Raw genomic sequence first — 14,283 nt, 5'->3', positions numbered from 1 at the left:
TTTAATTTTTAGTTTATTTACTCTCAAAGTTTTTGTAGCACCATACGAAGTCTCCTATTTTATTATTGATTTACAGTGAAATTTACCTTTTGAGTTTATAATTTCATTATTGTAAATCCTAAATCACTTGTAATTATTGTAAACTTCGCTAGCAGCTTGTTGCATAGGGTTAAGCCAATCGTCTTCAATTACTCGTAGTATTGGCAAATGTTGCAAGAAAGCAAGCTTATAATGCATCAGACAAAAAAAAAATGCCACTTCTCTTGTCCAACCCCTTCCAATAATTTGTCTAGTCTAATTTCTCTTCCTGGAATTTATTCAAACTATCCACCTCCACTAGCTGAACGCAAACTTCCGCACATCTATTCTGCAACCATCGTCCTGCAGTTCGAATTCATGTCCCCTCATATGTGTAGTCTGAGCAAGAGGAAAATTCCATCAGCTTTGATCTGGCTCAATGCATTCCAAGCCTTAAACACTTCATATCGCCTCGCAGGTGCCTAGATTCCAGACGCTGCAATTTGGAAAACTGAAGCCTTTCTTGGTAAGACCACCCTTTTGTTTCCTTCACCAATTTGTTACTCTTCTCTATACCCGTTCCAGCAGTTCTACATCTTTCCTGAAATGAGACCTCCAGACCTGTATGCAGTACTCAAAATGAGGTATAACCATTGCCTTATGTAATGGACTAATCATCTTCTTATTCCTTCTGGTAAAATTCCTGCACATCATTGACAAAATCCCATGAACTGGCCTGACAGCTTGTTTGCACTGTTCAAAGAACTTCATATCTGACTAAAATTAATCCCACGTCTTTTATTTTCCACTACTCTGTGTAGCAGCACACAGGTGATAAGTTAATCTGGAATTGCTGCTACCCGTATGCAGTACCTTGCTTTTCTTAACTTCAATTGTCATTTATCACTCCATCTGATTGTTTTTTTCTAGATCTTGAAGTATTTTATTTTGATTATTGCCATTAACCACCCTGCCAGCCTTTTATCATCTGCTAACTTAGATATTAAGCCTGATATAAACTTCATTAGTGTCATCAATAAATATAGAAAAGAACAATGCGCCTAACACTGAACCCTGGGGGACTCCGCTAATAACATTAGCCCACGAAGAGCAGTGTTGTCCATTAATTACTAATGTCTTCTCCCACTCAACCATCCCTTTATCCACAACAGTTACCTACCCTTAATGCCACATTGCTCCAATCTATACAGCAGTCGTTTATGTGCAACAGTGTCAAAAGCTTGCCCGAAATTGAAGTAAATCGAACTTATTTTTGCATCTAGTTCACATTTTGTTACTGCATCATAGTATCTAGTCAGATTGGTCAGACAAGATTGCCCCTTCAAAAATCCATCTTGTGACTGCAATTACATTCATGTCAAAATGGTCTTGCATTACTTCTTTAACCAGTGACTCCATTATTTTCCCTGAAACACAGTCTATAATTACTGATGTCACCTTTTGTTCTCCCTCCCTTTGTGAATTGGAGATACATGCGCAAATCTCAAATCAATAGGGACCTCCCCTGAATCTAAAGGTGCCCTCATAATTATGGTTAAGGATTGCTTAACTATTTTGCTGCCTCCCTTAATAAAATTGGATTGATCCCATCCATCCCAGGCGCCTTTTTAATGTTTAGCTTCAATTTCTCTTCCATTTCTTCTCAGTTATCACTAAATCAATTACCTCCCTGTTAGTTTGATAAACTTCTAGCATCTTCTTCTCTAAAGAATTCCTCATGTGGGAATGTAGATGCAAAATACCTAATCAGTTTGTCTTCAAGCTGAACAGGATCATCGACATCAGGTGGAAGTTACTACAGGCTTCTGTATTTCCTGATAATTTATATGCATCCCATGCAGTTTTCTTCTTTGCCATTAGTCTTATCAGTTCATTGACATCCATTTAAGTCTAATATTGAACAGTATTTCTTATTATGAAAAGCCTAGTAGGTTCTACCGATTATACCCTGAATTCTTCCCATTTAGAATTTTCAATTGGTAACATTATCAATTATATGCGGTCCCACTGCATATACTGTAATTTTAAAATCTGTCTGAGACCACTGTAGTCACCAATACGAAAGCAAAAAAACGTTCCATTTACCCCTAATGGTAGCTGGATCTTTAAGTGAATCCCACATCAGTATACTGTGATCAGTGCCGCCCAGTGGGTCTTTTACTTGGAGGTTCTTAATGCATGAAGAATCGCTGCTGATAATCAGATGAAGGATATTGCTTCTTTTGTTGCCTCTCTAACATGCTGCTGTTGAAAACAGTCAGTCGATAAATCCACAACTTTTGCTAGTGTGTAAAGGACCACCTCGAGGTCCAGTCAATATCTGGAAAGTTAAAAATCCCCATTATAAGACATTCTGATTTACTGGCTCACTATTTCTTTGTATACTCGTAGTTTGTAAACCTCATCACAGTCATTAGGTCTCTAACACATACACACCTACCGACTCTTATTTTCGTTTTCTCAAGGTTTGTCACACCAAACTGACTCAACATTGCACTGCCTTAGATTTAATATACTTCGTAACCAAGAACATAATCCCAGCCCCTCCTTGTCTTGTCTGTCCACATTGTACTCCCCATATTCAAATTCTACATCTCTTATGTCTGAGTGACATGTCTCCAATATTCCTACAATGTCTGCATTTGATCAATTAATGATTATTCCAAATTCTTCAAATTTATTTACTATGCCCTTAGTATTGGTGCGCTTGTTCTTACCTTGGTTAACCTAACACAGCCCATGTAATTACTTGTTCCATTGCCCTCGCTGCGCAGTTGGTAGGATCGCAGTCCTCTCCACACCGGGTTGAAAAGACCTGAGTTTGAGTTCCGTCGATGACATGAGTAATTTTTATTGGCCTTTTTCACAAGGTGCCTGAGTTAGTCGGGCTAGGGTAGCATGGATTTTTTTCCCGGAAACTCTGATTAGTCTATGCAGTCTATTTCTTCTGTAAACATCGATGCAAAGTAACTGTTGAATTCATCTGCAACTTCAGCTGGGGTATCTAATACCATCCCACGTCCATTACATAAGGGTCCGATCTGGTTTGTGTTTCTCCTCTTTGCATTTATATATGTGAAGAATTCTTTATCCCCCCCCCTCTTTGCTAGCGATTTCTCATAATCTGCCTTTGCCATCCTAACCTTTTCTGTTCCACTATTACAGATAAATTTGTAGATGTTATAGGCTTCAGTACTTTTTATTGCTCTGTAAATTTTCCATGCCGTCTTTTTTTCTGCTGAAGTAATCTGGCAACTTCATTATTCATCCAACTTGGAATCCTCCTCGTGGAGTATTTTTAATGGTATTTAAGCATTCAAGGCTTCTATGATTAATGTTTTAAAGGTATACCATAATTCAACTGTATTCGCTCTCTGTGAGATATCTACCCAGGTAATAGAAGCCATGTAGCACCTTAAGGCATCGTAATTTCCTCTCCTGAAATTATAATCCATTCCTTTGCCTTTAACTACTACCTCTCTCTTCATGTATCTCCCAAAGCCAGCAGTTTTCTGACACGTCTAGCCTCGATGGCATCAGAAAATATCCTTGCACCCCTTCTATTTAAGTATATCCCATACCTGCATAAAGTCTCCCCTGTTACCCACTACAGACCACGTTGAGAAAAATTCTACCTCATCTGCCTTGCACATTCTCTCCAGAGCCGAATTGATTGACAAGGCTCTTAACATATACTCCTTCCTATCGCGTATGGAAGAGATTGCACTTCCAAATTTAATCATAAGTGTTTAATCCCAACTCGCACGAATTTTTCCTAACATTGCACTCTACTTGTTAAGTAACCCCTCAGATTTCATAATCTTAATATCGTTAGTGCCAACGTGTACATCACTTTCGTATCTCTAAAAGATATCTACTGATAAAAGATATTTACTCTGCAATGTCATCCACTTTTGCCCCTAGCAGACATACCCTTGTTCTATTCCGCCTATCCCTTTTGCACTGATTAAATATTGAAAATAAATAATTTTATTCAATATATACTGATGAGCCAAAACATTGTGACCACCTACCTAACATGATGTTGGTCCTCCACGTGCAGCCAAACCAGCTCGTACCCGGCGAGGCATGTACGCTACAAGATTTCTAAATGTGTCGTGTGGTGTCTGGTACCAATACGTAACCAGCAAATTCTTTAACTCCTGTAAGGTCAGTGGTTGAGACGCCGCAGATCGGAGTTGCTGTTCCAACACAAACCACAGATTCTCGATGGGATTGATGTCTGGGGAATTTAGAATCCAGGGAAATACCTACAAGTCTTCCTCATGTTCCGCGAACCAGTCTCGAACAATCCGGGCTGTGTGGCATGGCGCATTATCCTGCCGAAATTCGGCACCACCAGAGTGGAAGACCATTGCCATGAAAGGGTGTACCTGGTCAGCAATGATGTTTAGGTAGGTGGTTGACATCAGAGTGCCCGGAAGATGACTGCACCCAGAGTACCAAAGCATGACACCGCCGCCACCGGCTTGTTTTCGTCCCATGGTGCATCCAGGCGCCATCACTTCCCCAGGTAAATGATGCACACCTACCCAGCCGTCCACATGGTGCAACAGTAAACGTGATTCATCGGACCAGACGACCTTCTTCCAATCACTGAAGGTCCAGTTTCGATGCTAGCGTGCCCATTGTAGGCGCTGTCGCCGGTGAACCGTGGTTAGCATGGGCATTTAGAGCGGCCTGCAGCTACGCATCCACATTTTCAGCAGGGTTCTGTGTCTGGGTGTTGTGACACATTACTCCCTTTACCAGCATTCCAACTGCCAGCGAGTTGCGCCACAGTCGCCCTTCTCTTGCCACGTACCGTCCGGGAGAGCCTTCGCTCACTTCGAGCATCGATGAGACGTGGTCGTCCAACACCTCGTCAGCAGTTCGTGGGTTTTCCCTCCTCGCACCACTTTCGGTAGGTACTAACCGCGGCTGATCGTAAGCATCCCACCAGCCGTGCCGTTTCGGATATGCTCTGACCCAGTCGTCTGGCCATTTCAATTTGGCCTTTGTCAAACTCGCTTAAGTCCGTGCCTTTCCCATCTGAAGAACGAGTAACACTGATTAACGGAGCTCAGTATCAGGTGTTTTTTATAGTGTCCCGACCTGCGCACGCGCCGTAGTTCACCTGCAGTTGCTTCGATTTACATAACGACTCACTGGTCATAATGCTTTGGCTCATCAGTGTATAGTAATATTTAAATAATTCCAGTTTAATTTTTAATTGAGACTTCATCTGTGCTGTATTTTATATACATTTTTAATTAAACTTTCTTTTTAAAAGATAAATTGTAAAGTAAGTAGGATATTATATTGAAGGACAATCATTCTTCCGTCTCAGGAGAGAGTTTCAGGGTTCTCCACCCGGAAACTCAAGGGTTTTTATCCATAAATCGCACCGAAGAATCGCAAGTACATACACAATAAACTGACGCCTCATATCCATGGTTGCTTTGCGCTTAACACACACCTAACATATTCCTAAGAGTGATGACATTTTGTCAATTGCTTTCATCCACACCAGATAGGATAGCTACCTGTAGGTGGTAGATGACTTTCATCAACCGGTGAAATACCACCACTTTGCTTATTGGAGGCTTGAAGTGGTGAAACCCATGTTTAGTCTCTAGAGCAAAGTTTCCGGCATCCCCCCTCCCCCCATACTTCTCCTTCAACCCATGCACGGTACTAAGTACAATAGGTTTTGATACCTTTCGTGTTTGGGGTTTTCATAAAAAAAAAAAAAAAAAAAAAAAAAACGTAGAAAATAATGATGGGCTCGCCCTCCTGAAAGATATGTTGAAAACCCAACTGTTCTGAATGCAGTGGTCCAATCTTGTGTCTTTGAGAATAGATGCAGTGCACTGGAATACGGAAGTGGGAAGTAGCGACTGCTTTCTTTTAAAAAAGAGGGGAAGCTATTTAGGCTGAATGGAGACTAAGCGAAGTTCTCTTTTATTGATAGAATGTGAGGAGAGACTGTGGGAGTCAAACGTCTAGTCGCCTCAAAACTTTTGTAAAACCTTCTCTTAATGAATCTGTTAATAAGAAGTCTTGGTATCTAAAATCGTGCCCTGTTGAGACTCCGTGTTCATCTACTTTATTCAGGTTGGTTTATTCAAGCCCAGACTATGGACAATGTGTACAGGTCAGTTGACCTCAGGGCCGAAAGTGTTTAACTTTCCACTAACATTTGAATTCCCAGAACCCAGATATCTCTTTTAACAAAGAACCTGTCCATTGAATACACGCAAAACACAAAAGCCCCATGACCTTAATTGCCTCGGGAGATATTCTAAAAAGAATTGCTAATGAAATGGAACTGGAGCAAGACCACTCGCTGCTATTCAATCATATTTATCTTCATAAATAGATGAAAATATCAGAAATGGCTTACTGGAAACAGGAAAGTTTTTTATATATATATATATATATATATATATATATATATATATATATATATATATATATTTGAGATTCAACCACACGAACTATGGAATGAAGTTTTTTTGGGATGAGGCGAATTTTTACTTCTCATGTTTAAAAAAAATCCATTGAACAAAAAGCTCCCTTTTATTTAATGTAATAATTAAGTTTTCGCTGTTTTATAACTTATCAATATTAATCTATTATTTTATACCTATTAAAATATATAACGAATTGTATACAGCCCTACTCTAGAACCAGAAGTATTAGGGCCTGACACTACCAGCCCAAGTCCTGCTGCTGTTGCATTAATTCCATTATCTCTAGAAGGAGTGAAAGTAGTTTTGAGAATTATTATATGAACCCTCCCTCCCTACGAAGGGCCTGTAACTTTATAAATGCATTCTTGGCTAATGAAATTCAAGAAAACTTCTATTCAAAATTCCTATTTAGTTTAATCCGATATAATTTTATTTTAAAGGTTTCACGCTAGATTTCTCTTTCTGAAATTTAGTAAGCGGTTATAACAAACGCCGGATATCTTCCTACCTGCAGTAAATGTCTGTAGATGATAGTGACAACGCGTAGCTCTTTAAAATCATCCCATCCAAGAGGGTTCAGTAATGTGATAACGCTGGAGGCAGTCTATTGCATTATTAATGCTGTTTGCAGGAATATGCAATCGACTGCTTCCCACATCCCCAAAAATGTACATAAATTTTCTTCCCAATTTTGAAATAGCGGTTTTAATTCGATTAAATCCGCTCGATTTCAAAATATTTCTTGCTTTCTTATATAATACACTTCTTGGCATGAAGCAATAAATGTTCTGAACTGGTCTTTTTTCCGGTAATGTGGAACATTTTTTGTATAAGGATGAAGTGGGATACAATAAGGCCATCCATATTTCCTAAGTTAAAATGTGTTTAATGCATGCTAGTTTTGTGAAATTTAATTTCATATTCACAGTATTTGCAAACCAATTATACGAATGCGAGATAGAAATAAATTAATTTATGTAGCGCTCACCGATCGATACAATTCATATGCGTTCAGAGGGAACTGGAAAGAACAGCGACTCATAAACGACATAACCAGTTCTTAGAAAAGAAAAGATAGTCGCTGAGGAAAATATAGCTAGAGGAACACCGTATGACCATTGCCGCGAGAAACTCGTTTAAAAAATAAATAAAAAACAAGGAAGAAAGGGAGCAATAGTCAATGCTTGTTCGTAGAATTAAATGAATTCAAACATTGGATATGGAACTATTAGAAAATTCTTGTGCGAATTTGTATTTCAGTACTGCCCTTTCAGCGACATCAAACATCAGTTTTGTGACGATACAGCTGGACGTAAATGCAAGGATTAGCTCCTGAGATTTTGTATACAGAACTTCTAGAGAAAAGAGGACGTAAAACATGTGCGCAAAATTTCCCAAATTATGATACCGAATAAAAGCTCAAAATCATTTTATTTTGATCCACCATAATCAACATTGGACATTAAATATCCGTTAGATGCATAGCCGTAAATATTCCATACCATCCCTGCTTAAAAACTGTTTTCATCAAAGATGTAGCTTACTTATAAAAAGAAACAACTTTCGATACTTGATAATGTTAGTATACAGTACTTACAATACGCCAATTTTTGAAACTACTTCTCGAAACAGATCAACAGCAAGTACCAGGCAAGTGCGAATATGTAAAAACATAAGATAGGAGAAATTTGGGAACCACCAGCCAGTCGAAAATAGCAGGGGGAAAATATTAAAATCATCTAAGATGAAAATTTAAGAGTTGCAGTACTGTGTCAGACTGGCTATTCTGTTTTGAATAGGATGTTCAAATTGTTGTTGTTTCTTAATAGATGTATAATTTAATTATCGTAAAGCTGGTTAAAGACACCGCAGTTCAAAGGTTTAATAAATCTGCTGCGAAAAACTTCGAACGAAAAATTAAATCGTTTCTCCAATACTAACAGGGGATTAGAAACAGACAAGGTAGAAGCGAGGAATTTAAAAGAGAAATTCCTCGTTTTCAGGAACTCGTTGAAATAAACAACCTTTGTGGAATGACACGCACTCCCGCTCTGATTTTAAATATAGAAACACGCAGAATGCCTACTGTGCTTTTCTTTAAGATTAATTTTTTACGGAATTAGTCAGCAGATCCCTGGTAGGAAACTAGGTTAGAGAGTTGATGGGATGAAGCATTTATGGCCACAGTAAATAACTGATGTAATACCAACCCCTGTTGGTAATGTTTATTCAGGAAGTGGAAGCTGTCGGGAAGTCTACGTCAGAAAAAAGTCCAAGGCGACTTTAGTTTTTTCTGAATTTTACAACCGGCCTTTCCTTCATTCGCACAAACGCTAAATATAACGTTTATTTTTCTTTAGTGGCCGACAGCTTTCTACGTCCATTTGGATGCACGTCACGAATTATGACTCAGTAGCCAAGCAATAAACATCAGCCTCCATTTTCTCCCTTTTTTCACATATTATTGTTCATTTCGTATATGTATCACAGGAAAGGGTAGAGAACTCATTCCATAGCAGCTGACGTTTTTCGTTGCACCAAAAGTGAACCATCGCAACAAGCTGACGGCGTGTCGATATCACAATGAGCGTAAGTACCTTATCGTGCATAGTCACATGATTAGGTTTATTGTTGCAAAGTCCTCGTGTTCATTCCTTCTTTAATTTTTTAATCTATCAAAAGTTTTCCATGTATTCTCACATTAAGATAAATAATTCACAGATCTCCATACTACTATACGTTTTATTCCACTTTGTTTTTTTGGAATAACAGATACAGCGTATTTTGTTTGTGTATTATCAGAATCGCGGAAGAGAGATGGAGGCTGAAAGTCATTGAACTTAATGGAAACTACCAAAGTCAAACGAAAAAGAATAAAGAAAAGATACATCAAGGAAGGGTGCGAAAGTGAAACAAATACCAAGAAATTACAGGAAAATTCACAACTAGAACGAGAGTCCTGAAGAATAAGAAAATTATAAGAATGGCATTTGGTATTCTGGATATACCAGAATTCTGTATTACTATCAGAAACAAGTAAACAGAATAGCTATTGAAATACGGAGTTTCCAAAAAAAAAGAAAGCTAAAAGCTATCGATGCGCTACATACTGACATCTCATGAACTGACTCAAAATAGTTCATGCAGTCAGACCATCATAAAATATTTCTTGATACAAAATGAACAAAGCACTAGCAAAATGTCTCAAACATCATTATTGACTTTTTTTTTTAGGAGATTGACTTTCGACATTCAGAAGGGTGATGCAGCGATCCAGAATGCATTACTTGAGAATCGAATGATTATTCCAATAAGCGGATTCAGATGATAGCTACCACAATTAATATAGACCTACTTGAATCCTTTAAACAATTATTTTCCTTTCAAAGTCGCCCAAAAACAAAGGGTGAAAATTTGGTACATGACATCGTGAATTTTTTTTTTTTTTTTTTTGTATTTATTCACATACAATATAATGAAATGATTCCAAACCTTGTTGTTAGCCGTGACATAATTGTTTATCACAGAAAAGCGAATTAAATTTAAATGACCTTATACCTGGTTTAAGATTTATATATATATATATATATATATATATATATATATATATATAATTTTTTTTTTTTTTTTTTTTTTTGACATTTTACTTCTAACTCTTCCCATTTAAACCACTTTCCGAAGATGGGACTCAGACATATTTCCGCCGCAAAAACGCACATGACACTGGTAGTAAGAAAATAATGAGCTACGCACTCTAAAGAAGACAGTGGTTGCTTTGTTCGCATCGCGTGCAACGTAATACCCTTCCTTTTGTCAACACAGCAGGTGCAGACATATAGCCATGATAATGAAGTCAAATTCCCTGGCGTCCCCATTTCCACCCCAGGATGGCTATCAGGTAATGGCTGGGCTAGTATCCTTTGGCATTTCGGATGTGCAATGTCACGAGCCGCTCTGCCATAAGAAGCATATTGACTCTGATTGAATAAAGTGATCTATTTTTGATGTAAGTCTATTCATCACTTTACGACTTTTGTCTCTTACGACAGTTTCAAAAGTGAACGATAACGTTGTTCTCAAATCTTAATATAAATTAAAAGTTAAAATGTTTGAATGGAATTGCAAGAAAAGTAGGAAAAGAGTCCCAGATCAGATTAATGCCATCAAATTACTGATTAAACATTACATCAGTCTGTAAAATAATTGCAATAATATGTAACATAAGGATTTAAGATAAAGGATTTGAATAGTACTTAAAGTACAATATTGCACAATAAAACCTATACCATAGAGCCCTAAGGCCAAATTAATATGCATGCTATTATTTTGCCAGTTTTGCTGCTAAATTTTAACATTTGGATCATTTGAACTAGCTAATCTAGCAGATAACAAACAGAAACAGATAGCCTTCGCCTACATCCTCGTAAACTCAAAATTCAATGTATCCTAATGTCGATAATTTCTCATTATCATCATTTTGTTTAATTTATTTTTCTTGCATTTATTTTATTAACCATTTGTTTGTTTATGGGGTATAACTAAAACTAGCTTAAGCTATCTAAGTTTTTTGGCCACATGGCTCACAAGGTATACTTTTATAATGTATATTCTAAAATCTTATCTTCTTTTTAGGCCTAAAGGTTAACTCTGTATGCATATTAATTTGGTCTTAGGGCGCTATGGTATAGCTTTTATTGTACTTTAAGTACTGTTTAAATCCTTATCTTACATACTATTGTAATTTTTTTATATATATAAAATCCAAAGAGCTTTTTCAACACGTGAATTTGCAATATTGAATGAAAGGATAACAGGAAATCATTCTTTTTAAATCATGTGGTTAAACGTCCTCCAAAAAAAATTAACGGAAGAGTAAAGTTGTATTTGCTTGGAACAAACTTGGTATTTAACTGCTGATTAAAAAAAAAAAAAAAAAAAAAAAATATTAACTGACACTACACATAATTTTGATACACAAGGAGAAATTTTTGAAGCATCGACTAATCAGGTACGTTCGCTAGTTCTTACTTAATGATTCGGTTTTTCATGTACATTATGTGTATACAATTAAATATGTATTTATTCACTGGTAGATTTACATGCTGTGCGGGCTGAAGCGTGTTTTAAGTTAGCTACGGTGATTAAATTAAAGGAAATTAGGATCAGGTGTCTGGTAGAATATTTTGTTCAATTTGTTTAAATTTAATTTCAGTAATTTTTTAATTTTATTTCAGTAATTTTGTGAAATTAATTTCTACAATGTTTTGTATATTTAATTAACTTTTATGAAGTATTTCTCAAGTTAAATTCTTTCCGGTAACTCCAATAGCTTAATTTTAAATTCACTAGTAGATAAAGTTTTGGTAATAGTTTATTTAAATTTCTGAAATACTTTGTTAATCCTCTAGCTGGCTCATAATTAAGTCTCACCATCTGACACAAACGAGTCCTCCAAGGAAATGTTTCGAAAAAAAGGCAATAAATTATTTAAAATTTAGCATTTCTTAATGTATTCATTATCTTCATAGTATAGTGGAAATATGCAAAAAATGCATATCTTAATCGTTATTTTAATTTTTTTTTATAAATTAACATTAAACCAGAATTAAAAATTACCACAATAGCAAACTGATAATTTCCTTAAAATATATTTTTGTCATACATGTCAAAAATATCTTAAAATATGAACTTGTAAATAAGACTTAAGTTTTTCAATATATGCGTTGTTTTAAAAAAAATTTTAAAATTTCTTAAAGCAATTATAGAATTTGAGAGTCAGAATTCCGTCACTTTCCTTGGACTTCATTAAATTTCCACAATCAAGCGCACATAATACAATGTGGATCAGATTGCAAATCTGCAAATGTAATCAATAACATTATACACTGATGTAATAATAAATGTTTACTATCTTATTTTTTAGCATTGTGTTAACAATAATAAAAACTAAATTGATTTTTTAGTATTTTAGTAACTACCGCAGTCACTAATGGTCCACATAAGGAATTGAAGTGCCGATGTATTCGAAATTTTCGTGTAATATCAGCGGCCCATTAGCGACTGTTGTATATTAGCTTGCCAAGCTGTAATAGCTGAACACTACCACTAAAAACTGGCTAAAAGACTAAATTTCCAAATTTTTATTTTTTCGGTGTTTTGCGTATGCCGTCTCGCCCAACAAATTTAATTTCTGTAATATACTGTAAATTAATTTTGTAATATTTAAGTTCAAATTTTACCTAAATAATGGCTATTACAAGACCACTTACGATACCTTGGCCAAGGAAATCATGACACACACATGCATGTGACATTTTTCGTGAATTCGTTGCTTGTACAGCCTGTGGCATGTACAAGCGACAAAACTCAGTTGACGATTGTTTCCTTTGCTCTCGATGTACGGAGCGTACCGATCTCAAAACTTGGTGCATTACTAGAAGAATTTTAATCACTGAGAAAACGGGTGCTTTTCCAAGAAACAAAGTAACTGGTAACAAAGTATGGCACGGCAAATTCCTAATTAAAAACTGCATGACTGACTTAGAATTATCCAGCAATATAAACTCCAAATTGCTTACCGACTCATTTACATTATATGAAATAGGAAGTTCAGAGGATAAAAATATAATTAGAAACAGCGAATATTTCGAATTGGACAATTAACAATTATCCAAGATCGACTGTAGTCAACCCTCTAATACAGGCCCGGGCCACATGCGGCCCGCGAGCTTTAATTGTATTTTCGAAAAAAGTTTACTTATTTTATGCCTTTTGCGACGCCTTTTTGAAAAATAAATTTGTATACGTAATACATTATAGAATTTGTCGACTTGTAAATTGTTTTATCTCTGTATTGTTCAAATTGAGATGAATTTGAAATTATGCGCGAACTGGAACGAGCCAACGGGCGCTTTTATAACGGTATAATTTGCGATTAGAGAAAGATTACTTTGCGAAAGTGCAAAAGTAATCTTTCTCATCCGGCAGATCTCCACAACTAATAAATACAGAGTACAGTATTAACTCTGTGATCATCGAAAGGTGTGACCAAGTTAACGACTTGGGGATTCTCTTCTCCAGCAGTGCTAAATTCGATGCTCATGTCCTTAAAATCACTAGCATTCAAAACACTGGGATTCATCAAACGGAACACATACAAGTTCAAAAACTACAGATATGCGGTTATCCTTTATAAAACTATTGTTCTGCCAATCCTTGAATTCAGTTCACCCATCTGGAATCCTCACACAAAGACTTTAACCAACAAAATTGAAGCAGTCCAAAAACATTTTTGTCCGTTACCTTACGTACCGCAATCCACTATTCTATCACTCAGTGTATTATGAATCGCTGGTGATTACTTTCATCTGAGGCCTCTGTGCACCAGAAGAGTTACTGCTGACATCACCCTTCTAGCCAACGTAATCACTGGAACTTATGAAGCATCTGATATCCTTAGCAAAATCAACTTCAGTGCTCCTTGCAGACAAGTCAGGAACCTTACACTGTTTCGCCTTGACTCGGCCACCACGGACTTTATGAAGTTCAGTCCAGTGAATAGAATCAGAAAATCAGCAAATGACCCTCTCATTGACTTCTTTGACAACTTCCAATCACTGAACTCCATCCACAAGTTTGCCTCTTCTCTTAAACTGCAAAGTGACTAGCTCTGATCTAATTATTGTAGTTTATTAGTGTTACGTGTTTTATTGTTTTTCTCTTCTCTGATTAATTATTACTTGTATTACCGATAACTTAATGCAATCCT

General features: G+C 36.5%; 1 protein-coding gene across 4 annotated transcripts in view; it reads left to right on the top strand.

The window, feature by feature from the left end:
* LOC150091330 (four and a half LIM domains protein 2-like) overlaps nt 1-14,283 on the top strand; it is a 437,588-nt gene that overhangs the window by 290,033 nt on the left and 133,272 nt on the right. The window contains exon 1 of one of the 4 annotated variants that reach the window (XM_090375209.1): nt 9,008-9,104. The exons of the other annotated variants lie outside the window; for them this stretch is intronic. Within the exon in view, the coding sequence (XP_090231335.1) occupies nt 9,099-9,104 (6 nt within the window). The 5' untranslated portion in view covers nt 9,008-9,098. Of the gene's footprint in view, nt 1-9,007; nt 9,105-14,283 lie in introns of those variants that run through there. 4 annotated transcript variants of the gene reach the window in all.

The sequence above is a fragment of the Mastigoproctus giganteus genome, chromosome 1 (assembly GCF_048544385.1).
Source record: "Mastigoproctus giganteus isolate SK-2022 chromosome 1, ASM4854438v1, whole genome shotgun sequence".
NCBI lineage: Eukaryota > Metazoa > Arthropoda > Arachnida > Uropygi > Thelyphonidae > Mastigoproctus > Mastigoproctus giganteus.
This window is presented reverse-complemented; position numbering and strand designations above follow the sequence as displayed.